The 27,242-nt window shown below is 42.2% G+C and overlaps 1 protein-coding gene across 1 annotated transcript; it reads right to left on the bottom strand.

Annotated features, from left to right (window-relative positions):
- Positions 1–3,677: 3,677 nt before the first annotated feature.
- NSL1 (NSL1 component of MIS12 kinetochore complex) lies at positions 3,678–27,145 on the bottom strand. Its single transcript, XM_004578917.2, has 6 exons — positions 26,897–27,145; positions 23,913–23,991; positions 21,444–21,574; positions 18,169–18,223; positions 5,773–5,840; positions 3,678–4,254 (listed from the first exon to the last, which is right to left on the bottom strand). Exons 1-6 carry the CDS (start codon positions 27,128–27,130, stop codon positions 3,973–3,975), a joined length of 849 nt encoding a protein of 282 aa, XP_004578974.2. The 5' UTR covers positions 27,131–27,145; the 3' UTR covers positions 3,678–3,972.
- Between the last annotated feature and the right edge of the window lie 97 nt (positions 27,146–27,242).

The raw sequence follows: 27,242 nt of genomic DNA on the forward strand, positions 1-27,242 counted from the left end.
AGGTTACTGTCTTCTGTTATCCTTTCAAATACGTAAGTCTTTTAAAAGTTCCTTGGGACATCCCATGTGGTGTTAGTCTGACGGGGCCAGGGACTTCTTACGCAATCAGAAGAGCAGGTGTGTGCAGAGAGCATCTGGTGGCGGCAGGAGCTTCCCTGGACAGCAGCTCACGTGACTCCTCTCTAAGGACGGAGCCCTCACGACCTCACCCCTTAAGGGGCCCAGCGCCTCTCAATGCCATGCTAGTTTTAAGCGTCAGTGTGCTTTTTGGGGGGAATAGAACCTGTGTACACCACAGCCCTTGTATCTACAGTTCTGGGTAGGTTTAAATTGATCCATAATTCACAGACCATTCCATTCACCCTTTTAAAGTGACTGTTCAATAGTTGTTCAGTCTCCTCACCAAGAAGCCATTAACAAGCTCAACTTTAAGAATATTCTCATCAGCCCCTTTGACATACTTGTGATTATTTTATTTTTTACTGAAAGGAAATTTTAAGAACCCATCTGATCATGCCTTTTTACCATAGGACAACCAAAATTTAACTTTCAATTTTTTTCCTTCCACTTTTCTATCATTTCTTTTACTCCTCCTAACTTGCCAGTCCTTAGCCTATCCAGAAGTCAATTTCTTCCCTAACTGTATACTTATTCTGTATAATTACTTTTATCAATAATGTTTATCTTAGTTAATAATGTTAAAACATTATTTTTTCACTGACATTTTTATTTTAAACTGGTATTAACTGTGGAGTAAAACTTTGGGTTCTAAGTAGAATTCAAGGCCCAACTATCTGTCTAAAGGCTTTATAATAAAACAAGCTTTGGGCCTGGCGGCATGGCCTAGCGTCTAAAGTCCTCGCCTTGAAAGCCCCGGGATCCCATATGGGCGCCGGTTCTAATCCTGGCAGCTCCACTTCCCATCCAGCTCCCTGCTTGTGGCCTGGGAAAGCAGTTGAGGACGGCCCAAAGCTTTGGGACCCTGCACCTGCGTGGGAGACCCAGAAGAGGTTCCTGGTTCCCAGCATTGGATTGGCGCGCATCGGCCCGTTGCAGCTCACTTGGGGAGTGAATCATCAGACGGAAGATCTTCCTCTCTGTCTCTCCTCCTCTCTGTATATCCGGCTTTCCAATAATAATAAAATCTTTAAAAAAAAATTAAAAATAAAACAAGCTTTAAGAAAGTTACCAGTGGGCCCAGCACAGTAGCCTAGTGGCTAAAGTCCTTGCCTTGCATGGGTCAGGATCCCATACGGGCGATGGTTCATATCCCAGTGGCCTGTTTTCCATCCAGCTCCCTGCTGTGGTCTGGGAAAGCAGTCAAGGATGGCCAAATCCTTGGAACCCTGAACTCGTGTGGGAGACCCAGAAGAGGTTCCTGGCTTCGGATCGGCTCAGCTCCAGCCATTGTGGCCACTTGGGGAGTGAATCAATGGACAGATTTTCCTGTGTATCTTCTCTGTATGTATGACTTTCTGATAAAAAAAAAAAAATCTTAAAAAAAGTTACCAACGTTTTCAGGCCCCAAAGTAGGAATATACCCATCAGACAGATTCAATCTTGCCAAAATATTTGTCAATTTATATAATACATTTTAATATTTCTTAGATATTACATAGCAAATCCAAGCTATCATGTCATTTAATTCTATGTATTTTGAAATGCATCTTTTAAAGGGAGCCATTTTCCTACATAATCAAGATATAAATTCTTTTGCTTGAGACTTGTTTAAATTTTAATTCCCACATATAAAGAAGAGCACGCAGCATTTATTTTTGTTTATATTTAGTGGCTTTTGAAATGAAATCATGATAGAATGCTACTACTATAAAGAAATGCTTCTTTTACATTTGGCAAAGTGGCTTAAGTCACTGCATGGCTGCCTGCTCCACCTCTGATCTGGCTTCTGGCTAACACGTATCCTGCAGTGATTATCCCTCAAGTACTTGAGCCCTGACACCCACGCAGGAGACCCAGATGACGTTCCAGGCTCCTGGGGGTTCCTGGCCCAGCTCTGGCTGCTGCAGACATCTGAGGGGTGAACTAGCAGATGGGAACTCTCTCTGCCTTTCAAATACAAATAAAACTTTAAAAAATACATTTTTTTTTTTTTTGCTTATTTGAAAAGCAAAGTTACAAAGAGGGATAGAGAGATTTTTCTCCCCAGTGTTTCACTGCTCAAATGGCTGTGATGGCCAGGGTTCAGGCAGGCCAAAGGTCAGGAGTTTCATCAAGGTCTCCCACATGGGTGTCAGGGACCCAAACACTTGGGCCATCCTTTGCTGCTTTCCCAGGTGTATTAGCTGGTAGCTGGATCAGCAGTGGAACAGCTAGGACTAGTACCAGCACTCATATGGAATGCTAGTGTCACAAGTGATGTCTTAACCTACTGTGTGAAAATGCCACCCCAATAAATAATGCTTTAAAAAAAAGTATGAAGGCACTGTGGTTTAGTGGGTAAAGCCACCATCTGTGATGCTGGCACCTTATATATACTACTCATTGCTAATGTGCCTGGGAAGGCAGTGGAAGATGGCCCAGGAGCTTGGGCCCCTGCGCCCACATGGGAAACTGGAAAAAGTTCCTGCTTCCTGGCTTCAAAGTGGTCCAGCTCTTGCAGCTGTGGACATTTGGGGAGCAAACTCGTGGACTGAAAAGTCTGTCTCCCCTTCTCTGTAACTCTGCCTTTTGAATAAACAAATAAATCTTTGGGGAAAAAAGCTATCACACAGTACAACAGCAGCGGCATTTCGTAGCCTGAAAACAGTGCTAAAGTGAAGTTTAGCATGTTCTGAAATGCATACAAGACAACTCAACAATGCCCCAGAACATTTAAAAATACACAATATCAAGGTTTCAGTCTTTGTACATTTTTTAATTTAAAAACTGACATTGATGTGTACAAATATATACATGTCAAACTGTATCATTAAAACATAGAATGTAAAGAATATAAAAATGGCTTTGTCTTCTTCACTGAGACATGTTCTGACAAACCTGAACATTTATGACTATTAAGACGTAATGAACAAGAGTGGCTACAGATTTCTCAAGCTCATGATTGGTAAATTCCTCTGAAAGTTACAGAAGTCATCCAAAGTGAAAACTTGTAAATTAGATGGCCTTGCCTACGGGGATGAGTAAAAGACCCAATCTGAGCTACCAGAAACTAGAGGCAACTGTTATGAGTATGGCAAAAATAGCTTTCTCAGCTTTCTACCAATGACTGATATGTATGTATACATGCACAAACATCAACAGATCTAACACACTGCAACTATAATTGCATTTGTTCTACAATGATAACGTGTCACTGCATCAATGTAATATAGTTTGAACTGGAATGATTTATAAAATAACAAATGAGAAACCCTGAAACTATTAGTTTCAACTCAAATTATTCTAAAGATCTATAGAAAACTAAAGTGTGGCAGAAAACATACAAATTTTTATTTCTAAGAGTAATTCTTGCACAAATAATAGTCATCCTTGTCTTATAAAAGCTAAACTCCTAAAATTAATCCCACGGGTCAAAGGCTAAACTTAATAGCCAAAGCCAGTCTTGTCATCTGCACATTACTATGACGAATCAAACTGCACGTTAAAAAAAAAAAGCTGCTGCTGCGCAGTAGAGAGGAAGCGAGGATCACTTCTCAGCACGTCAACGAAGAACATTACACCGCACCACCAGGGAACCCAACACGGCGTGCTGCTAGGAAATTCCACAGATGCAGCAAGGCAAGCCCACACACTTCTACCACACATGAATGAGCTTTGTGCCAAGATTCGAAGTACATGCTTCTCATCTACTACAGAGGAAATGGTGAGGAATGAAAACTGTGACATCATATTCCAGTGAATCACTAGTACAAGAGTTACTGGTTGTGTTAGGTAAAGTCCTGTCCAAACCCTGGGCTGTAATCTAAACGCTGCCAGTGCCTATGTCCAAATCCTAATGTAAACACGAGGAGCTTATGATGTGTCAAGATGAATCTTCTTGGGTCGCCGAGGGTACCGCTTGCTCTGGGCGCAGTCTGCAGGCCGCTTTCTCTTCAGCACCACGTCAGAGGGCTTCCTGGAAGCAGCCTCTGTCGGCGTGCTTTCTATTTTGGCTATGAAGCTCTCAGGCTGAGCGTCTGATCTCCCGTAACAATTGGAGGAGACTTCTTGGTGGACCCTCTGGAGCTGGATAACAGGCTGCATTTTTAAAACTTGGGAAAATCCATCTCCTTGTTCAATTAACACAGGCAAGGACTTTTAAAAAAAAGGAACACAGAAAGTTAATCTCAGTTGCAAATACAAACACAGAAAGAGAGGGACACAACACTCCAGGTCAGTGTTCTTTCTGAGACCTGCCAGGTGGGGTCATGGACATTCTAATTTATTTTCAAGATATCAGCTAAAGTTGAGGAATTTTAATTGAAAGCTAGGACTAGAAAGATATATTCTATACCTTCAATGCTCGATAGTAAAACTTGGACAAAACTGGAGATAACAGAATTTTGAATTGAGGATTTAATTTATTTTTGAATCATGACTATTCCAGAAGTCTTACACTTTGCTTATAAATGACCAAATAGTGAACATTTTAGACTGAGTACTCCCATCTGTTTCAAAAACCCCACTCTACTGTGAGAACCTGAAAGAAGTCACAGACAATGAAAGAACAAACACAGCTATGTTCCAACAAAGCTTTATTTACAAATACTAGCAGGCTGAATTTTAGCCTGGCCCACCCAGCCTGCCAACACCAGAGCAACGGCATGCCTGGAGAGACAGACGATCACCAGAAAACTAGTGAATCAGGCCAAACTACTTAAGGACTTTTAGAAACCAACACGGGGGGCCCAACACAGTAGCCTAGCCTTGAACGCGCCGGGATCCCATATGGGTGCTGATTCTAATCCTGGCAGCCCTGCTTCCCATCCAGCTCCCTGCTTGAGGCCTGGGAAAGCAGTTGAGGATGGCCCAAATCCTTGGTGCCCTGCATCTGCGTGGGAGACCCAGAAGAGGTTCCTGGCTCCTGGCTTCGGATTGGCTCCACTCCAGCCATTGCTGTCACTTGGGGAGAGAACCATCGTATGGAAGATCTTCCTCTCTGTCTCTCCTTCTCTGTGTATATCTGCCTTTCCAATAAAAATAAATAAATCTTAAAAAAAAAAAGAAACCACCACTGGAACGGGGTATTCTGAAGGAGTTTAAAAATCCAAATGTTTCCCTGTGTGGGCAAAACACATGTCACAATAGAAATCTTTATTATGACATACTGGAGAATCAGTGTTAACATGGTGGGTACAAGTACAGACTAATTGTACAGCCAGACACGCCAGGTGTAAATGCTGGCTCAGATACCTACTGGGGCTGTTTACCCAGGCTCTTGGTGCCTTATTTTCCTCATCTATAAAATGACAAAGTAATGACAACAATCTCAAAGGGTATATACGTAAAATAGCTAGATGGTGCCTTACTCATGCCAAACGCTCAATACATGTGAGCTAATATTATAACCCAAAATTGTTTAATGAACTGTTAACATTCAACAGCCAAAAATATAACTGACCTCTAAATAACCCAAGTATACCTGGTACACATACAGTAACCATGATTGATAAATGAGATTTTAAACATTACGTAGCTTAACAAATTTATTAGAGACTTATTTAAAAAACTATTATGAATTCCTGTTACAGTAAACTTAAACATATATATGGAGATTGGATGCAAATACCTATTTTATAAAATTTTGGTAAATTTTGAGCACACTGTTTTTACCTTCATTGCCTCGCTGATCTCCTTAGCAATGGCTTCTCCTCTATGTTTCAGATGCCCCATACGAGAAGCTGCAAAGAAACAACCAAGCAGTGTTGTAAGTTGCTTATCTAACAACCAGTCATAAAAGGCATGTTGATGCTATCTGGACAAAAGCATTAGGATCATTCACTTTGGCTTCACCTTTCTTAGGTTATTTTGTAATCCTAAAGCAAGTGTTTTATTAAACAAGTGTCTTATTAAATTCACCTAAATGAAAACACTGTAGAGATAAAGCAGTAGGGTACAAGTTCTAAGTGTTTAGAACTAAGATAGCTAAGATTCTGACTATTAACAACATGTGTGTTCCTAAAGCAGAGCCCGATTTTCCTTCTATTATTATCTACCACTATGTTTAACATCTTTGAACACTATCACATTTATAACAAAAATAAGCTAATACTATATATACAAAATATACTTGACCTTAGAATAGTATTGATGTCACAGTTACAAGAAAAGATTCTCAGCAGCACAAATTTCTTTTTTCTCACTTTCTTAATGCTCTTTTGATTTTCAGAAACATTTGGTTTATTTAAAAGGCAGAAAACCAGACGGCAACGGAGATCACACTTCCCACCGGTTTGTTTCCTCCCTAAATGATGGCAACCACCATGGCTAGGGGATGGCACCTGGGCACTCGGCCTCTCAGCCGCCGGTTGGTCAGCAATGCAGTAACTTGAGTCCTTTCAACCCCTCCAAGAGTTAGTAGGAAGCTGGGGTTCAAAGCTGCAGGAGATATCAAACTCAGGCATTTCCTAATTGGCTTTTTTTCCCCTTTAAGATTTGTTTACTTAAAAAGCAGGATTAGAGAGGGAGGGAGGAAGAGAAGCAAAGAGATCTTCCATTAACTGGTTAATTCCCAAATGGCTGCAACTGCCAGAGCTGGACCAGTCTGCACCGAGCAGCTTATTCGGGGTCTCCCAAAGGGATGCAGGGGCCAAAGTAATCGCACCACCGTGCACTGCCTTCCTAGGCACATCAGCAGGCAGCTGGATTGGGAGCTGAGCCGCTGGAACATGAATGGGCACCCACACGAGATGCCAGCACCACAGTCAGCATCTTTACTCACTGTGCCACAGCACAGGCTGCTTAAATGACTTCTTAACCACTGGGCTAAACATCTGTTTCTCTTTGAGTCTTCATCAGTTTTTTCTCTCTCGACACCTTCGTTGTACATGTTCATGGCTATTCCATAACAACAATGTTTATATTCACTGATGTAGAAGGAGAAACATCTTATTAAGTCAAAAAACCCCAAAACTGGAGATAAGAAAACTCATTCCATCATGAAGTCATTTTCAAATTAGTTTAAAAACTAGTTTGAGTAATTGTTCTTAAAGAGATTCACAGCCAAATAAGTACACCATTTTTGTGTGCAGGGCCACAACTTTAACGGCGTCAACAGATTGGTAAATGAGCCAGGCACATAATTTCCTTCATAGTTGCTAATTTTCTTTTCTTAGGTTCATTTAGAAAATAATACTTGGAAGGGGGTTGGGAGGGGGGAGAATAGCAAAAGTAACTAGGAAAAGAGGATACTGAGAACAGCAACAGGAACATCACAGTCCTGGAAAAAGAGTTCCAACATTAGGGTGCAGTAGCCTAGTGGCTAAAGCCCTTGCCTCACACACGCCAGGATCCCTTATGGGCACCGGTTCGTATCCCAGCAGCCCTGCTTTCCATCCAGCTCCCTGCTTGAGGCCTGGGAAAGCAGTTGAGGATGGCCCAAAGCCTTGGAACCCTGCATCCACCTGGGAGACCCAGAAGAGGCTCTGGGTTCCTGGCTTCGGATCAGTGCAGCTCCAGGTTTGTGGCTACTTGGGGAGTGAATCAACAGATGGAAGATCTTCCTTCCTCTCTGTCTCTCCTCTTCTCTGTATAACAAACTTTCCAATAAAGATAAATAAATCTTAAAAAAAAAAAAGAATTTCAACATTAGTTTTGGGTTCTGGGCTCCTGCTATATCATGCCATCTTGACACTATTCAACTGAGGTCCTGGAAGCAGCCAGGAAGCTACCGATAGCCCTCAACACCAGCCACACAGTCTCCTCCATTTTCCTCTGACTGGGAAAGCTGCTGGACAGGCCACCTGGACAGCTCTGTCCACCAAGGTCACTGGCAACAGAGATAGCCTAACCACCCACTGCCCCAAGCAGTACTTAGGTAGCTCTGCCCACATTCTCATTGCCCCAGAAGCAGCACAGCTGTCCTGCCCACCTATTCTGCCCTGGGAAGTGGCTGAGTAGCTCATCTTGAATGACTTGGCCCACAGAGGTGCCAGCCTCCAGTCACTACGCATGACCCCAAGAAGCAACAAGCCTATCATGAGCTAATGGGCCCAGAGAGGCCCCTGAAAAACAGTGGCAGCTCTTTCCACCATCCACACTCCCAAGAAGCAGCCAGGCATCCTACTCTGAGATGAGGCAACAGAGGTCCCTCAGGGACCTACACAGTTCGGGGACACTGACAGGCACTCTTCTTTGGAGCGGCCCCAGGCACTGACAGGTGCCTTGGTAATGGGCATATTGCATGATCTCCACTTGTGACTGTGGAGTGGCCCCATCCTCACAGAACTCTCAGTATAGGGTGTCAGGCCTCTACTGTTCTTCCACCCACACCTTGCCTGCATAGGCAAACAAGAATTGTCTCAGTAAGCTAGCAATCCCATCGCACCTCAGAGAGCTGTACCACACTGAGAAAGCGGGCTTTGTCGACACTGGTGAAAGCTGAGGTAGCCATACAAATGCAACACAAAGCACTCACCCTGGAATCAAAGCCAATGTAGCCTACACAACTAATGCTTACTGGGAAATTACCCCGAAAACTAGTACAGGCAACTGATCTACCATATATACCAATATCAACATAAGGACACAAGAAAATGAACAATCAGGGTGCATGAGGACTCCAAAGAAAACAATAACTCTAGCAAAGAGAAGGATATCAAAATAACTGCATGGAAAATGAGTTTTAAGTAATGATTTTTACAAAATTTCAGTGACAAATGCAAGCAGCCACTTTAACGAAATTGAAGATAACTCATGGTATGAGTGATAAATTCAACAAAAAAAGACCACAAAAAGGAGCCAAACGAATCTTGGAGGTAAATAACTCAATGAAAAAGTAAAAACAAAACAAAACAAACACAATTGGAGAACCTCAGCCGCAGATCAGATTAGAAAGAAACAATTTCGGAGACTGAAGACAGGTGTTTTTAAACGACCCCATCAGATCAAAAAGATAAAACAAAAAATAAAAAGAACCTAGACTACAAGATTTATTGGACACCATTAGCTAAACAAGCTTTCCCATTATGGGTACTGCAGGAGAAAAGCAAAGGCCTTAGGAAGACTATGCACTACAGACTTCTAGGACAGAAACTTCAAAGGACCCAAAGCATTACAGTCAAATCATTAAAAGTACAAGTGAAAAGGAAAGTCCTAAAAGTGTCAAGTCACATATAAGAAATCTTGATTACACTAACAGTTTTCTCAGCTGAAACCCTCAAGGCCAAAGAAAATAGGATGATATATTCAAGGGCTTGAGAGAAAGGAAGAAAAAAAAACTTGCTAGCAAGGTAGCATATCTATGCTTTCCCAAGGCAAACCAAAGTGGGGAGTTCATCCTCAAAAATACAAGGAGAAAAAAAGACAAACATCCCCAATGAACACAGGTGCAAAACAAAGCTAGTGAATTGAGTCCAACAGCCTAGCAAAAAAAGTATACATTTTTATCTCAGGGATGCAATGATGGCCCAAACAAAATAGATGCAACATATATGATGTGTGCAAATAATATAACATATGCAAACTAATACATCATGCTAGCAGATGAAAGGATAAACACTATAGATTTCCCACACAGATGCAGAAAAAACACTTCATAAAATGCAGAATCCCTTTATGAGGAAAATCTCTCAAAAGCCTAAAAATAGAAGAAATGTCCTTCAACACAGTAAAGGCATTTATGACAATCCCACCACCAACTCTACACCGAACAAGGTGAAGCTGCAACGGTGTCCTCGATGATCAGGAACAAGACAGAGGGATCCACTTTCACTGTGGACGTGTTAGCCAGAGCAAGAAGGCAAGGGAAGGAAACAGAGGGTGTCCAAATTGGAAGGGAGTAGGTCAGCTATTGTAGACTGCAAATAACATGATTCTTCCACATAGAAAAAGCTAAAATCCCTTTAAAAAAACTGTTAGGACTGATCAATACATTCAATAAGGTTGCAAGATACAAAATCAACATACAAAAATTAATATATTTTATCTTCTTTTAAGATTCATTTTATTTTCCTGGAAAGGTAGATTTCCAGCAAGAAGAAGAGACAGAAAGATCTTTCATCCACTGGTTCATTCCCCAGTGGCTACCACAGCCAGAGCTGAGCCGATCTGAAGCCAGGAGCTAGCACCTTCTTCCGGGGGTCGGGTCCCAAGGCCTTAGGCCATCCTCCACTGATCCCCAGGCCACAGTGGGGGTTGGGGAAAGGCTAGATGGAAAGTGGAGCACACACTGGTGCACATGCGGGATCCTGGTGCTTGAAGGAGAACTGGCCATTCCAGCCATTGCGTGAGGCCCAAGGCTTTCTAGGCTTCTTACTACAACTTTTTTTTTTTTTTTTTAATTTGAGAGAAAGAGACAGAGGCAACTCCTCTTTGGTAGAGAAGAGAGTTCCCAGCTGTTGGCTCACTCTCCAAATGCCTGCAACAGCTGAGGCCGGTCAGCCAAAGCTGGGAGTGAGGAATTGAGTCCTGGGATCAAGACACTGAAGCGGTCACTGCTAACTCCCTAGGTGCCGACCTGGGACCTGCACCCAGGCATCCCAAACAGAATCCAAGCATGTTAAACAGCACATTAAGCTCTAAGGGGGGGTGGGGCTGCTGTGGAGGCTTATCCAGCTAATCCTCTACCTGCAGCATCACGTGCCGACTTGAGTCCTAGCTATTTCGTTTTTGATCCAGAACCCTGCCTGTGGCCAGGGAAAGCAGCAGACAATGGCTCAAGTCCTTATTCAACATAGCAGCCAGAAACAACAACAACAACAACAAAAACCTCTAAACAAGATGCCTACTCATCATGGATTCTTAAAGACTAACTGCTATCAAGAACTCCAGGGCCCAGCGTGGTGGCCTAGCGGCTAGGTCCTTGCCTTGAACACACCGGGATCCCATATGGGCGCAGGTTCTGGCCCCGGCAACTCCATTTCCCATCCAGCTCCCTACTTGTGGCCCGGGAAAGCAGTTGGGAATGGCCTGGAGCCTTGGGACCCTGCACCCGTGTGGGAGACCTGGAGGAAGTTCCTGGCTCCTGGCTTCAGATCAGTGCAGTGCCAGCCAGTGTGGTAACTTGGGGAGTGGATCTTCAGACGGGGGATCTTCCTCTCTGTCTCTCCTCCTCTTTGTATATCTGGCTTTGCAATAAAAAAAAAAAAAATCTTTTTTTTTTTTAAAAAGAATTCCAAAAATGCCTCATGCTACTCAAAATTTTTTTCCTAAAAACACACACAGCTGAACATTAGATATTTTCTACCTGTTTGTAAGTCATGACAAGTATAAGAAGTGCCAAGTAGTAGTTTGGGTTTGTGTGTAAAATGGAGTTGTGGTCTAGGCTTGAATAATTATAAGCAGATTTTCATATAAGGGAATACATTTTTAGTATAATATTGGACATACAAGACATTTGGTAACCCAGGCAGGCAATCAAAACATTCCTCACTGTTTTTCACACAAACCACTAGGGGGCAATACAGACTCCAGAGGGAGCCTGGTGTTATTTATTTACCTATCAGGACTTATTTGGGAACAGAATTAAATTCTCTAATTTTGGGTTCTCTAGCGTTGAACACTGTGCTGGACACACAGAGAGGTGTTCAGTGGTGACGATGAGCCAAGGCTATGATAGTGCCATGGAGGCACAGAGGAGGGTGAGGACAATCCAACAGAGGACTCAGGGAAGTGGATTTAGTGCTACATGAGCTGGAGGTGAACAGGAATAGAATAGAATAGAATAGAACAGAACAGAACAGAATGGGGTGGGGTGGGGTGGAATAGAAGGAGCGAAAAGAGAGGAGGGGAGAACAGGGGAGGGGAGGGGAAGGGAAGGAAGTGGAAGATGGAAGAGAATAAAACAATAGTGAAGCTGTCTTCTGAGAAACACGGCCTTGAGAGGGAAAGGTCCAGGGAGGAGAACCACAACCTCAGCTCTTTCCCCGTTATACACTAGCAGCCTGCTCCTGTAGTTGTGTAAGCTGACACACATTCCCAATCCTACACAATTTAAGGAACTCTCTGAAGGAAGCAGGTTAATGAAACAGAAGCTGAGAAATCTGACATTAAATTAGAACTCACATCTCCTAGAATCCAAACCATGTAACCTACCTGTAATCTACATGCAATATGTTAAGGTGCTATCTATAAAAATAACCTTGCCAGTAACACAATATCCTCATATAAGTCATCAAATGTTCAAAAACTAGATCCAACATGATGAAACTACTTGAAATAAAAATTATACCTGATAAAGCATTAAAAAACAGAACAATTCTAAGCTACATGTGTTAATATGAATTTTACAATCATTTTCTCTCATTACCTGGATTAAATCTTTCATTTAAAACTAGCATCCATATTTTTATGAGTAAAATATTTTTTAAAATAAAGACTGAGGGCCCGGCTGATAGCCTAGCAGCTAAAGTCCTTGCCTCGCATGTGCCGGGATCCCATATGGACACCAGTTTATATCCCAGCAGCCCCACTTCCATCCAGCTCCCTGCTTGTGGCCTGGGAAAGCAGTCAAGAATGGCCCAAAGCCTTGGGATCCTGCACCCGTGCAGGAGACCCAGAAGAAACTCCTGGTTCCTGGCTTCAGACTGGCTCAGCTCCAGCTGTTGCAGCCACTTGGGAAGTGAATCAACAGATGGAAGATCTTCCTCTCTGTCTCTTCTCCTCTCTGTATATCTGACTGTCCAATAAAAATAAATCTTTAAAAAAAATTACAAAGACTAAAAGGGGAAAAACACAATAAAAATGAACACTAAATATGCAAACATATTGTTTATTAATGTACTAAAAGCCACTTTCCAACATTAATACCTGCTTAGGAAATTTAAACACATACAGACTTTTCACTCTCTCAGCTAGATTATTTTAGATGTAGGACTAGTAAGAGTACTGAAGCAATCATAACATACAAGCATATGTTGTAAGAATGTGCCCAAGGCAGAGAGGGCTGGCAAACGAAATACAGAAGGGACGGACTTCTTCCACAGTGTTCTCAATGCCTTTTCTAGAACTGAGATAGGAAGACCTCCAGGGGCAGCACTACTTATCATTTTCATAACAAACAATGGTTCTGGGCATTCAGAATATCCCCCATAAAATCCTACTTAAACACCATACAGAGGAGTAAACACGCACCTGACATATTTATTTTCCATTATTTTTTTTTTACAATAACATGTAGCATTTTAGCTGCATGGTAGATTAAATACATCTTTAAAGGGTAGTCTAGAAACTCACCAATCTGTCCTTTTTTTTTTTTTTTCAAGCGAAATCCATTTCCAATTCTACAGTTCAGATTTAAATATGAATTTTTGAAACACTTCTCAGCGGGAGGCTACCTGTACACACTGTGGCAGTGGCTGAAGCGAGACAAGACTGGCAAGAAAGAAGAGGAACTGTCTCTGGGTCCTCTGCGGGGTGAGCACAGAACTGGAAATATCATTGAATCTATGGTGGGGAAACTTCAAATAGCTGCTTGCCATCTTGCCGTGAAGGATAAGAGAAAAAGGGAGACTATTCGATTCATTTCAGAGAACTTCTCTGAAGCAATATGGAAGTAAAGACTAGTTTTATTGATAGGATTATAAGTTGGAGCTGACGAGAATCACATCTTGTGCGCAGACAGCAAATCGGCAGACTGCTGCAAGGATATTTTTGAAAAATCTTGCTCTTCAGAAAGTGGAAGTAGCTACCCTTGAGAACACAGCCTTCCCTGGTCACTTGCTTTCTAAAACACAAGGAAATGAAAAAGTGGAAATGAAAGATTGAGTAATCAACCTAATTTTGCTTTCAGGTCACTGTACTGGCTAAAACTAGGAAACATGAACTTCGGAAATTCTACACAATTCAGAATTCAGCAAAAAGGCACTAATACCTTTTTATTCCCCTGTGTATTTTACTAGTGAGCACACGAAACATACAATGTCTGGGTGGAAGATCTTCCTCTCTGTCTCTCCTCCTCTCTGTATATCTGACTTTGCAATAAAAAATAAATAAATCTTTAAACAAACAAAAATTACAATGAGATGCTTTCTACCCGCTGAGATGCTAATAATCAGAAAAAACAGTAAGAACAGTTGCAAGAATGTAGAGAAATGGAACCCTTACTAATTACTAGCGGGAAGCTGCTTTGGAAAAGTTCAGTAATTCCTTAAAAAATTAAACACAGAATTACTATAAGATGTCGCAATTCCATTTGTGGGTATCTATACTCAAGAGAATTGAAAGCGAATGTCCATACAGTCATTTGCACATGAATGCTCAGTAGCATCATTCCTAACAGTCAAAGGTGAAGAAAATTAAAAATGTAGGATGAAGAGTAGATACATATAGTATACACTTACACAATGGACTTTACTTATCAATGAAAGGTAATGAAGTACGGATGCATGCTACAGGAATAAACTCTGAAACAGGCTGATTGCAATGAGTCAGTCACAATGGTCAAAAGAATGCAACAGGAACCTGAGCCGGGGAGGTCCAGTGGGGGTTCCTGGGGGTTGCTCTGCCTGGGCTGCAGCTCCTCCTGGTGTAAGTGCATGCCGAGTGGGCCGGGCCACAGCACCCAGTGGTTTGCAGAGGAAGCGGGGCAGAACAAATTAGTCAACTATCCCAGCGAAGTTTGACAGCAAATTTCTGGGGTAATGGAGACTTGGAGACCTTGGAAGGAGTCCCTCATCCTTGGAGCGGCGGTATTAACAGCAAGCTCAGAACTATCAAAACCACTTGACCAGAACCCTCAGAAATGATTTACCAAGGGGACCCCAGATGACATCGGGTGGGTGACTGCGCCCATCCCCACTGACTGAGGTGATTGGAAGCTGGGTGTGGTTTTCCCTTGTGTATCACCCTTCCCCCAGACACAGCAGAAGAAGAAAAATAAAACATGTAAACAATGGTCTTGTCCACTTTCCCCTGATCCTTGGCCCTTCCCACCAATCAACTATGTAAACATCATCAAAACTAAAATGTTAAAAAATATATTGCCTGACTCCATTTCCAAGAAATGTCTGCATCACTCAAATACACAGAAACACTACATAAAAATCAAATTTAAAAAATTTTTAAATATTAATTTTGAAGCCATCTGACATCATTTAATTTTCCAATAGAAAAAAAAAGGAAAATTTTCAAGGATTTCCCATAAGAAGTTTTCCCATATAGTTTATTCAGATCCTTTAGAAATTAGTGCTTCCCATTTATCTCCAAAGTCATTTTACTTAGGATTAGGGTTATTAAGATTTTACCAGTTAAATACATAGTAAGTAGGAATATAAAAAAACAATTTTAAGCAGGATGTGATAGGTATATCACATATAAAAATATTATAAGGTTATCAGTGTGTTATATCGTTAATAGGATTGCTTATTGCATCTGATTTATAGTACAACCTCAATAAATCGGCAGGACTCTGTAACATTTGGTGTCAGGGCTGGAAGTCACACCTTAAGCACAGGGCTCCAATCCTAGCATCTGCTACTTTACTAATAAACTAGGAAGAAATCAAAAGAAGTGACTTGGCCAAGGATAAAAAATTAATAACTGCAAATTACTTGCTGTTTTTAAGGAACTGAAACTATTCTGAACCTGTCAATATTATGAAAATGTGTAATGACAAAAATCTCCAAATGCATTCCAGATAGATTCTAATTATTCATTTACTTACTTTTTGAAGTCACAAGCATATGTTTCAGAAGATTTTCCCACTAATGTTATACCACAGAATGGTGGGCAGTGAAATCAATCCACCTTCAAATGATCTTAATTTAAAAAAATTCACTTTGCCTTCCAATAAAAATGTTACCATGTTTCTAGAAAAATTAGCTGTCTAAAAAGCAATATTTGAGTATATGATATTAAAGTTTCAATTATTCTTTATATGTTGTTCAAAACCAAAGTAAGTAGGTGTCAACCACTGATAAGCAACTACCTCTTTTTATAAACCATGATATCATGGTTTGTCATCATGGTCAGTCATAACCAAGCAGAGTGAGTGCTGCGGTGTTACACTCCACCACGGGCCTAGGAAATTTCAAGTGTGGCAATACACTAAAGAGAAATGCAAAATTCAACAAAGGCAAGGCACTCAAAGTCACAGGTGTAACTACGCCATACAAATCAAGGATTTCACCGAGCCTGGCGCCGTGGCCTAGTCCTAGTGGCTAAAGTCCTCACCTCGAATGCGCCGGGATCCCATATGGGTGCTGGTTCTAATCCCAGCAGCTCTACTTCCCATCCAGCTCCCTGCTTGTGCCTGGGAAAGCAGTTGAGGACGGCCCAAAGCCTTGAGACCCTGCACCCACGTGGGAGACCCGGAAGAGCTCCTGGCTCATGGCTTCAGATCGGTGCAGCTCCAGCCGTTGCGGTCACTTGGGGAGTAAATCATCAGACAGATGATCTTCCTCTCTGTCTTTCCTCCTCTCCTCTATATATCTGACTTTGTAATAAAAATAAATAAGGTAAAAAAATAAATAAATAAAATAAAGGATTTCAGTGATTTTCCTTAATTTGGAGTAGTATTTTTGAGTGACAAAGGCAAATTCTTAAAAGTTTCATAGAAAAATACCTATGTTTTAAAATGTGAAAATAGAGCTATCTAAAAATGTACATATAATGTACTCTTTAAAAAAAGGATTCAATTTTATTGGAAAGGCAAATCAGACTTATGCACAGGAGAGACAGAGAGAAAGGTTTTTCCGTCAGCTGGTTTATTCCCATGTGGCTGCAAAGGCCAGAATTCAGCCAATCTGAAGTCAGGAGCCAGGAGCTTCTTTCAGGTCTTCCACACGGGTTTAGGGTCCCAAGGCTTTGGGCCGTCTTCCACTACTTTCCCAGACCACAAGCAGGGAGCTGGATGGGAAGCGGAGCAGCTGGGACATAAGCCATGCCGATACAGGATCCCGGTGTGCGCATATATTTAGCCACTGAGCTATCGCACAGACCCATACGATGCGATTCCTTTTTTTTTTTTTTTAATTGCAAAGTCAGATATACAGAAAGGAGGAAAGACAGAGAGGAAGATCTTCCATCCGATGATTCATTCCCAAGTGGCCACAATGGCTGGAGCTGAACCAATCTGAAACCAGGAGCCAGGAACCGCTTCCAGGTCTCCCACACAGATACAGGGTCCCAAGGCTTTGGGTCTTCCTTGACTGCTTTCCCAGGCACAAGCAGGGAGCTGGATGGGAAGTGGGGCTGCCAGGATTAGAACTGGCACCCACATGGGTGTGCAAGTCACATGCAAGGTGAGGACTTTAGCCACTAGGCTACTGCACAGGGCCCTGATGTAATTCTTAGTAATGTCAATTATGTTGCTGAACTCTGTATCAACTTTAGTCTCTGTGCTTTAAAAATAGGTTAAAAGGCATAATGAGTGTGTTGACCTCTTAAGTTAAACATTGTATTCCACATTGGGTTTATTTTTCAAAACAATGAAAAATGTATGAAGCTGGTTACCCTGAGGAGTGACAGTATGAGATAGCCCTTTAGCAGTATAACTTCTGGGTGTAATTCAAAGAGCATTTAAAGATGGAAAACTGCTCTCGGATGAGCAGATAATTGTAACGGTGCAGGAGAAAGCTTTTTAAAAGTTCAGAGTCTTGATCTGTCTCTCTCCTTTCTGAATGAAGAAATGAATAAAATTTTCAGAGTGCCTGTGTTCAAGTCCTGTCACCACTTCAATTCCAGTTTCCTGCTCTCTTGCACCCTAGGGACAGCAAGAAATTCTGACAATCTTGGGTTCCCGCCATCCACACGGGAGACGGAGCGAAGGTTCTGGCTCCTGGCTTCAGCCTGTCCACCCCCAGCTGTTGCAGGCATTTGGAAAAGTGAAGTCAGTGGGCAGGAGATCTCTGAATTTCAAATAAATAAAAATTTAAAATGGATTCCCAATCCCACTCCTGGAGGTGCCAAGGCAGAAGGTTTAGAGTATGTTTCCCTAATTCTAAGTGAGGAGCTAAACATGGAGAATGGGCATCAAAGAGAAGATACCCTTCTGTAGAATGCCGAAAAGTCGTACAAATTATGAATTTCTTTATGCTGCTTCATTTTTACCACGACTGATCACTGACTCACCTGGATCAGGGTCATAGTTTAGGTCCAACGGATACACAACAGGGTGGTACTGCTTCTAAATGCAACATAAAAGAGATTCCATCACTTAACACCTCATGTCAACATTCCTTCAGCTAATGTAAACAAAGATACACTGTATAGTTGCTAGCACTATTCTTTTTGCAGGAGGGCTCGGGCTGAGACATGCCTCACATCATGAAACCTCCAAGGAAGGGAAGGAAAACTGTCAGTCAAAGCTGTCTCATTTCACCTTTTCTATTACTGCCACCTAGTGCATATACCAAGAAATGGCACCAATAAAAAGGTGGAACCAAGGGGCCCGGCCTGGTAGCCTAGCAGCTAAAGTCCTCACCTTGCTCATTTTGGGATCCCATATGGGTGCCTGTTCCAATCCGAGCGGCCCCACTTCCCGTCCAGCTCCCTGCTTGTGGCCTGGGAAAGCAGTCAAGGATAGCCCAAAGCCTTGGGACCTGGAGGAAGCTCCTGGCTCCTGGTTTCAGACCGGCTCAGCTCTGGCCGTTGTGGCCACTTGGGGAGTGAATCATCAGACAGAAGATCTTCCTCTCCGTATATCTGACTTTCCAATAAAAATAAGCTAATCTTTAAAAAAAAAAAGCGTAACCAAAGTGGTCAAGCAAGTAAAAAATAAAATCATAGAGACTGAATTTTTCTTGTGAAAAGTACAGGGTAGTCTGTAAACTATGAGTAGATGGACAGTGCTTCCAGCTGTCATTTATGACAAGTGTTTGGAACTGAAAACTCATATTTTCACAGAAATTTTGTCCTAAAAAGTAGCTCAATTAGGCGAGTTCGGGTACCACTTAATGCTGGCATCCCTATAATCCTGCTTCCTACCACTGTGCTTGGGAAGGTGGCTGAGGTGAGCCAAGTGCCTGATGCTTGCCACCCACACGGGAGACCACACTGGAGCTGCTGGCTTCGGCCGGCACAACCCGGTGAGCTGCGGCCATTTGGAGAGAACCAGCAGATGGAAGATTTCCCACCCTGTCTCTGCTGCTCTGATTTTCAAACACATAAATAAATCTTTAAAAAAAAATGTCTAGGTAACTATGTCAGCACACTAAAGTCTATACTACCCTGTGATATACTCTGAAACTATAGAAGCAAAACTATTGGCACAAATTCTACCATTTAGAGAAAAGTAACAAGAAAATGTATCTTCTGCCTCTTGTACAAGTCAAACGATCTAAAAAAGGAGGAAAGATAATTTACAAAGCTCTTTGATATCTTTACCCATTCATTTTGCACTGCCAGCTCCCTGGTGCCTTACCTAGCTACCAGCTTGCGCTTTTTGTGCAATGCTGATTACTAGTTTTAGCTTTTTTAAATTTTTGTTTGTTTTACTAGAATAGATAGAGAACAACGAGGGAAGCTGGAAACAGACAGGAGACGGTCAGCGGGGATGCACTTACGGCTCACTGGGTGGGACACAAGGATTAGTTGCTCCTCACTGGGGTGTTGGGGATTTCTCTGCACACCCCTTCTAAAACTGTTCACCTAAACTGTTGACATATGTCTTGTTAGAGTTAGAGAGTTAGACTACCCGAAAAAAAGCCAGGTTCAGCAAAATCATGTTTCAACGCTATAAACTGCTAAATACTAAAGTTAGAATGGACATGAGACAGCTGAATCTGTGGCCATTTTAAGGTGTGTAGAACTCAATTGTGTATAGACTAATAATTGAAGTGTCAATGTAGAAGTCACAGGATGTGGTTCAAAACTTGCATTCTTTTTTTTTTTCCTCTTTTAACATGTTAGATACTCAATACCATGTCAACTAATTCCATAACGTTATAAATATTACTGATGTAATGTCGGAGCTTTTAATTGATCGGGATGATACTCTGCCGGCTCTACCATCAGACCAGAGATGGTCTCCCCAAGAAACCGTTGAACTTCACTGGACAATAAGATACTGGACTTTATGCTCGGTAGATGCTTGCAATGAAAGAATCTCAACTGAACTTCAACTGTGGTAATGCAACAAGGTGGAGGAATCCACCATGGGGGGAGGGTTTGGGGAGGGGTTGGGGGGAAATCCCAGTGCCTATAAAACTGTGTCACATAATGCAATGTAATCAATAAAAAAATAAACAAAAAAAATTTTGTTTGTTTTAGGAGGAAGACAAGGAAGGAAACACTGGAATGCAAATATGCATATTTATGCATGTATGTAAATACATTTCAAATATATTCAAATTACCTTTGAACTTTCAAAGCAGATTTGCGGTATTTCTTTGACTACTTTTATGGCAGAAAAAAATGAAACATGCTGTTTATGAATTTCCTCTTCATAAAATCATAAACAAAATGTTTTAAAGTATTCAGTCTGGCTTTTAATGTCCTAAAACAATTCCTGAAAAACCAATTAGAAGATTTGCATGTGAAAGTCTGTTAATTTCAGAATCCAAGGCAACCTGTGTTTCTCACTCAAGCAGCAAAACCAGCAAACCTCCACATCTATCAACAGCAAAAGACTTATTGGGTCTAACCTGCTCAGGGACTCACTCTGCATTCATCTCAAGTTATTCTGAAAAGAGGGTGAAGTGATTTGGTCGGTCACTGTTATTTGCAGGAATTGCAAGAATTAACTCTGATTTTATTTTGTGAACCAGACGATTAGGATTTTATACAGTTTAACTGGAAAGGCAGATTCAGAGAAAGAGAGACAGAGAGAAAGATCTTCCATCTGCCAGTTCACTCCCCAAGTGGCTGCAACGGCCAGAGCTGAGCTGATCCAAAGCCAGGAGCCAGGAACTTCCTCCAGGTCTCCCATGCAGGTGTAGGGTCCCAAGGCTTTGGGCCATCCTCTGCTACTTTCCCAGGCCACAAGCAGGGAGCTGGATGGGAAGTGGAGCAGTGGGACATGAACTGGCGTGCATATGGGATCCTGGCAGTTGCAAAATGAGGATTTAGCCATAGAGCCATTGTGAAAGTCCCAGGTTAGGATTTTTGAAGCAAAACAAATTACTTACAATTCACACAGTAAACTTCAGTATTTTAAAAAATGCATACATTCAAACTGTGTTCACCATATGCTTAACTAAAGAATCTTCTACATTAAATACGCAAACGTATACAAAAGAAAAATAGAAAGGGTTAAAATATAAATTTCCTTTCTCTTCCTACTATAAGATTGATCAGGTCACTGTCAGTCTTCCAGCTCCAATTTCAATTTCATCATCAGCAATGCTCAAAACCTAGTATGACAGAAACAAAAATATCTGTAACACTTAAAAGGTAAATCAACTTACCAGAATTTCATGCTGTGCTTTTATGGTTTTGATGACACATTCAAGGATCCTTCTGGGATACTGCTTACGCTTTGTTGTTAAATCAACTATGACTTCATCAAACTGATCTTCAAGCATTTTGATGTCAGAATCTATTTCAGGGAAAGAAAAACAACATCTAAAAACTGCTTGAAACTTATTTTCTGTATTTTATGTGGAAATATGACAATTCAGAAAACATAAGCAATTAAGAAAGCAAACATGGCAAGTTAATGGATGCCCCTTACTTCAGTGATAATCAGTTTACACACTAATCAATCAATTACTAGGCACCTATGGGAAGTTGGACCTAAATGAGGCAAACAGAAAGGTGAGTGTAAGAAATCCCTACTCTGAGTTCCCAGTTGGATAGAAGATTAATGGCAAAGCAATCTGATAATAAGATAGAGGAAGAAATAAAATGTTACTAGAATACAAACTCTACCTGGGGAATTTAAAACATTAAAAAAGAAATAATAATTGAGGTTCAAATATAAATGCAGGGTCTGGTGCGATGACTCAAAAGCTAATCTTTTTCCCTCAAGCACTGAGATCTCATATGGGCACCAGTTCCCTTCCCAGCTGCTACACTTCCAGTCCAGCTCCCTGTCTATAGCCTGGGGAAGCAGCAAAGCTAGCTCAAGCCATTGGGCCCTTTCACCCATGCAGGAGACCTGGAGGAGGCTCCAGGCGCCAGGCTCCTGGTTTTGTTATGAGCTCAGCTCCGGTCATTGTGGCCATCTGAGGAGTGAGCCAGTGGATGGAAAAATCTTGGTCTCTCTGTGTCTCTCTCTCTGTAGCTCTGCCTTTTCCTGCCACCTCTCTCCCATCATTTTGAGGGGCCACTGCCTACAATGTCAGTATCCTATATGGGTGCCGGTTCATATCCTGGCTGCTCCACTTCCGATCCAGTTCCCTGCTGGTGGCCTGGAGTAGTTGGGTCCCTGCCATCCAGTGGAAGCTACAGGAGAAGCTCCTGGATATTGGCTTTGGCCTAGCCCAGTCATTGCTATTGCGGTCACTTGCAAAGCAAGCCAGTGGATGGAACACCCGTGTTTAATTTCTCTAACTCTGAAAAAAAAAAAAAAATTTCTCTAACTCTGCCATTCCAAATTTTAAAAACTAAATTTTTAAATATTTATTTATTTTTATTGGAAAGGCAGATTTACAGAGAGAAGGAGAGACAGAGAAAAAGATCTCTGACCTGCTGGTTCACTCCCCAAGTGGCCACAAAGGCTAGAGCTGAACTGGAACTGAGGCAATCCAAAGCCAGGAGCCTGGAGCTTCTTTGAGTCTCCCACACAGGTGCAGGGTCTCAAAGCTTTGGGCCGTCCTCTGCTGCTTTCCCAGGCCACAAACAAGGAGCTGGATGGGAAGTGGAGCAGCCAGGTCATGAGCTAGTGCTCATATGGGATCCTGGTGGTTGCTGCAAGGTGAGGATTTAGCCATTGAGCCATTCCACCAAGCCCAATAAATAAAATTAAAAAAAAATTTTTTTAAACTGCAGATACATATCAGCATATTAGTTAGAGATTAATGAAGTACATCAGGCAGGTCTTTCATTTATTCAACAAACATTCCTTAAACACAACTAAATGATTTCTTTTGAGGGGTTCCCAGGAAAGTTATTTTTTAATTTTGAATATTCAATGGTTAAATTTTAATCAAGCCATCAAAAATGTGAAACAACTAGCCTAAAAAGAGTAAGGTTATTTTGGGTCCGGTGTGGTAGCCTGGTGGCTAAATGTTCTTGCCTTGCATGCTCTGGGATCCCCTATGGGAGCCAGTTTGTTTCCCGGCTGCTCCACTTCCCTTCCAGCTCCCTGGTTGTGGCCTGGGAAAGCAGCAGCACTGAGGAATTCTGCCTTTCCTCCCATACCAACTATTCCTGTTCCACTAAATCGTTCCCTTTCTACATGGACTGTTCTTTTCCCACCAAAACTCCAAATTCTTTATATATGTCAATACCATCTTATCTGGATAGAATCAAGTCTTCTTCGGACCAAGAAAGCATTCTTATTTAAAAGCTTTCTGAAAACACCAAACCTCATCCTTAACATGGACTCATATAAAAGGATCACTCTCAGAATCACTTGTAAAAATACAATTTGCTTCAAAAGGAATTATAGGAATTCTCTGGGTCTGTGTTTGTAACCTGGGGTACAGTTCTACAGTCTTTTCGGATAAACTACTGATAAAGGCACTTTTGAAGATTAATCAGATGAAGATCCCATTTTAAATGCCAAACAGCACGTAGGTGGATCTAGGTATCAACTTTGTTAGCCTCAAATCATGGCTTTGGTAGTCTTCTCCATCAGATACCTCCTTTTAGTTTCCTAATAAATTTTTCTTTTCTTTTTTTTTTTTTTTAAAGAAGTGACACTTAAGATAGATTTAAAACATCATTCAAAGTAACTCGGGAATTATCAGAGGGAAAAAATTGTCACATACCCATAACACAATTATCGGAAGCTTCCTGCCATGTTTGTCCATTAATGCTGACATTCTCCTGCACCGCTGATTCAAAAGTCTGCAACAAATTCACAGCTGTCAATCACTAAATACTAAATGCAAACATGTTAGCAAACCACCCATTTCCTATCTGTGACCGGATATACAAAGAAAAGCAGAAGTAACCTACTCATATTTATTGTTTGCAAGGAAGAGTCTATTTCCTTCACGAACTATGCCTACATTTTAGCTCTCTCCCCATATTATCCACGAAAAAATATGATGCAAAATATTTAGATTACTCTTAAACAAAGCCCAACAAGTACCTCTTAAATGAAAGAAAAAACAGAAGCTAAGAATCTGAGACTAATCTCAGGAGTAGATAAGATACATGCTGCTGAATATCAATGCCAACAACAGGGAAAACACATATACTTAAGGGAAAGTAAAGCTGGGACAGGCATTGCGTACAACACTAAGCCGCTGTATTCGACATCCGAACCCCTGTTGGAAGACGTGGGTTTGAATACCAGCTTCGTTTCCAACCCAGCTTCTTGCTAATACTATCCTAGAAGGCAGCAGGAGCTGACTCAAGCACCTGGATCCCTGTCATCTCACATGGGGGACCCTGATGCAGCTGCTAGCTCCTGGCTTCAGTCTGCTCCAGCCTCATTCACGAAATGACCCAGCAGATGGAAGATCCATGTGTGTAAGTATTGCTCTGCCTTTCGAATCAATAAAAATAATTCCTACATCATAAAAAACTATTCTTTTTCAGAGGTACATACAATCATGCCGGGATGCATGACATGAAATCTGAGATTTGCTTTGAAATCGCAATTGTACAAAAATTTTAGCAACTACTGCCTAGTAATGGATAATATAGGGCACTCCTATATTAATTTGTTTGTTAATTGTTGAGAATGTTCATAATACTTTTTTTTTACGAAAGACGACTAAAGGAACGTGGCAGCACTATTAAACTTCTAAGTGTACATTCCCTGTTGCACACTGTAATAACGTATTTTAAAGGACCCTCTTACGGAAGCACAAAGAGGACTGAGGGGAAGATTCACCTCACAATGTTTGAAATAATGAAGCTTTGAGAAGACAAAGACTCAAATTCAAGGTAGGAGACCAGTTAAATAAATAATATGTTTAAGCATCTAGGACTGAAAAAGAATGAGGAATATGTAATAGTCAAAGACACATTTGGCTAAAACTAACCAACCCCTCCCCCCGAAAAAAAGGGTGTGGGAAGGGACCAGCATTGTGACACAGCAGATAAAGTTGGTCCTGCGATGGGTGTCAGTTCACACACCAGCTGTTCTACTTCCAATCCAGCTCCCTGCTAATGGATTGGGATAAGCACAGGAAGCTGGCCCAAGCGACGGGCCTGGCCATGCTTGCAGCAGACCTGGAAGAAGCTCACGGCTCTTAGCTGTTGAGGCCATGTGGGGAGTGAACCAGCAGCTGGAAAAGCTCTCTCTGTATGTCTCTCCCTCTCACTCTATTTGTAACTCCAACTTTCAAAATACATTAATTTTAAAATATGAAAAAAAAAGTAAGGCAACTGGATGACAGTTCATCAGCATGACACCTTTAATGTAAGCAAACAAGAAAACAAAAACAGAAACCGGGGTGTAGGAGGTTTAATGCCTCAGTTGCTCTCCAAAGTCCTAAGAGGAAAGGACTTTTGTTCTACATTACTGTCCTTTACAATGAGCACGCACTCTGCTCCATCCATCTAATTAAAAATAAACATAAGAGACTGATGACAAAGACTTAAGATACGTGATAATTTATAAAACAAAATTCCTACTTCATGGATTTTCCAGGAGTGTCTGAAAATACAAAACTGCAATATTACATAATCCCATCAATACGGCTTAAGAAATACATGCTGCTATACTCATATTGCAGTTTTAGGTAAAAAGATTCATTGATATAATTAAAGCATCTACCTTTTTATTTAATAAATCAACTAATGATAGTTTATGTCTTCCAACCGTTATTTCCTGGTTGACTCTAAGATCACATTAAATAGGATGTTAGGTTAAGCATATTTTTCCTGTGACTGTTTTAAACGCTCCAGCACTTCTAACAAAGAGGACAAACTATAGTACTACACAACAAAAAGGTCCTCTTCCCGCTACCCCCAAACCACCGAGCAATCCAGAGATGCGGCTCTGTTCTCCTTGCTGGCAAGGAGGGAATGAGTTAAGAGTCACTGCTCCACAAACTTGCACAGAGAACCACACCCCAGGGCGTCTGGTTAATCTGTCTCACGCTCAGCCACCATCCCTACAGTTTGCAGAGATCCTCTGCATTCACAAATGTGCTACGTTGTAACTGCAAACCTTAAACTACCCCCCTACGTGTAAATAGTGCGCTTCCTTACCACCAAACCCTGCGTTGCTTTGCAGAAATCTCTGAGAAAGGAAGAACTATGAGGACCAGTGTGTGTTTAGAACCAAGATAGCTTCTTTATCTAGATTAGACGGATAAGGAAAATGTCTTTGCTCTGTTTACAACCCAGAAGCTGGCTGGGTGACTGACCGCCAGGATTCCACTTTCTTGAAGTCTGCACTGTGCAAAAACAACGGAGGGGCCATCCGCTACTTTGTAGTTACTTAAAACGTGCACAGGCTAGACTCCAGGTGTGAAAAAAGCTTAGTACACACCACACAAGGTCAAACACCTCCACTTGCACCTTCGCTCTATTTGGGTTAAATTATCTTGTCTCAATTAACTTCACTCCCCTCCCACCCCCTTCTTTGACTGAACACCCCCGCGGAGCTCGCCCCGCTGAAGGAATTCACAACACCCAGCTGACAGGAGCGTCTCCGCCGCCCGCCCCTTCCGCAGCAGCCTGAGGCGCCGTCAGTTCCGCCAGCCCCGGCCTGGGGTCTTCCCGAGCCCGGGGACCCCGGGGCGTGGGGGGAAGAAGGTGTGGATCGAGAGGCGGCGGCCGCGGCCCGTACCCACTGCAGGTCTCGCACCACAGGCTCCCGAACTTCCGCCGGCAGCGCGTCCCCGAGCTTCTGCACCAAGCTGCTGCAGAGTTCCAGCACCTCCATCACGGCCCGCTTGGACGTGCAGCGCACCCGGAGGTCCTCTCGGGAGGCGGCGGGGCCCGGACCCGGGCTGGTTGGGGCGGCCACCAGCGCTTCGTCCTGCCGAGGGCCGGCCACCACAGCTTCGGGAACCCCCGCCATTTTTCCAGTTTGAACTGTGGGCGGGGACCCTGAGAACGGAAGGGCGGGTTCCCAGGGCTGGAAGGAGCGCACGTCCGGGCGGAAACTCGCGCCGCGGCAGCCGCAGCGTTCC

Source organism: Ochotona princeps, chromosome 10 (assembly GCF_030435755.1).
Source record: "Ochotona princeps isolate mOchPri1 chromosome 10, mOchPri1.hap1, whole genome shotgun sequence".
In the NCBI taxonomy this organism is placed as follows: Eukaryota; Metazoa; Chordata; class Mammalia; order Lagomorpha; family Ochotonidae; genus Ochotona; species Ochotona princeps.

Coding starts and splice junctions, on each gene's coding strand:
- NSL1 (XM_004578917.2), bottom strand. CDS start 27,130: ATGGCGGGGGTTCCCGAAGCTGTGGTGGCCGGCCCTCGGCAGGACGAA. Junction 23,992..26,896: donor TGGTGCGAGACCTGCAGTGG/GTACGGGCCGCG, acceptor AATTTGTTGCAG/ACTTTTGAATCAGCGGTGCA. Junction 18,224..21,443: donor AAGCACAGCATGAAATTCTG/GTAAGTTGATTT, acceptor TGTTGCATTTAG/AAGCAGTACCACCCTGTTGT.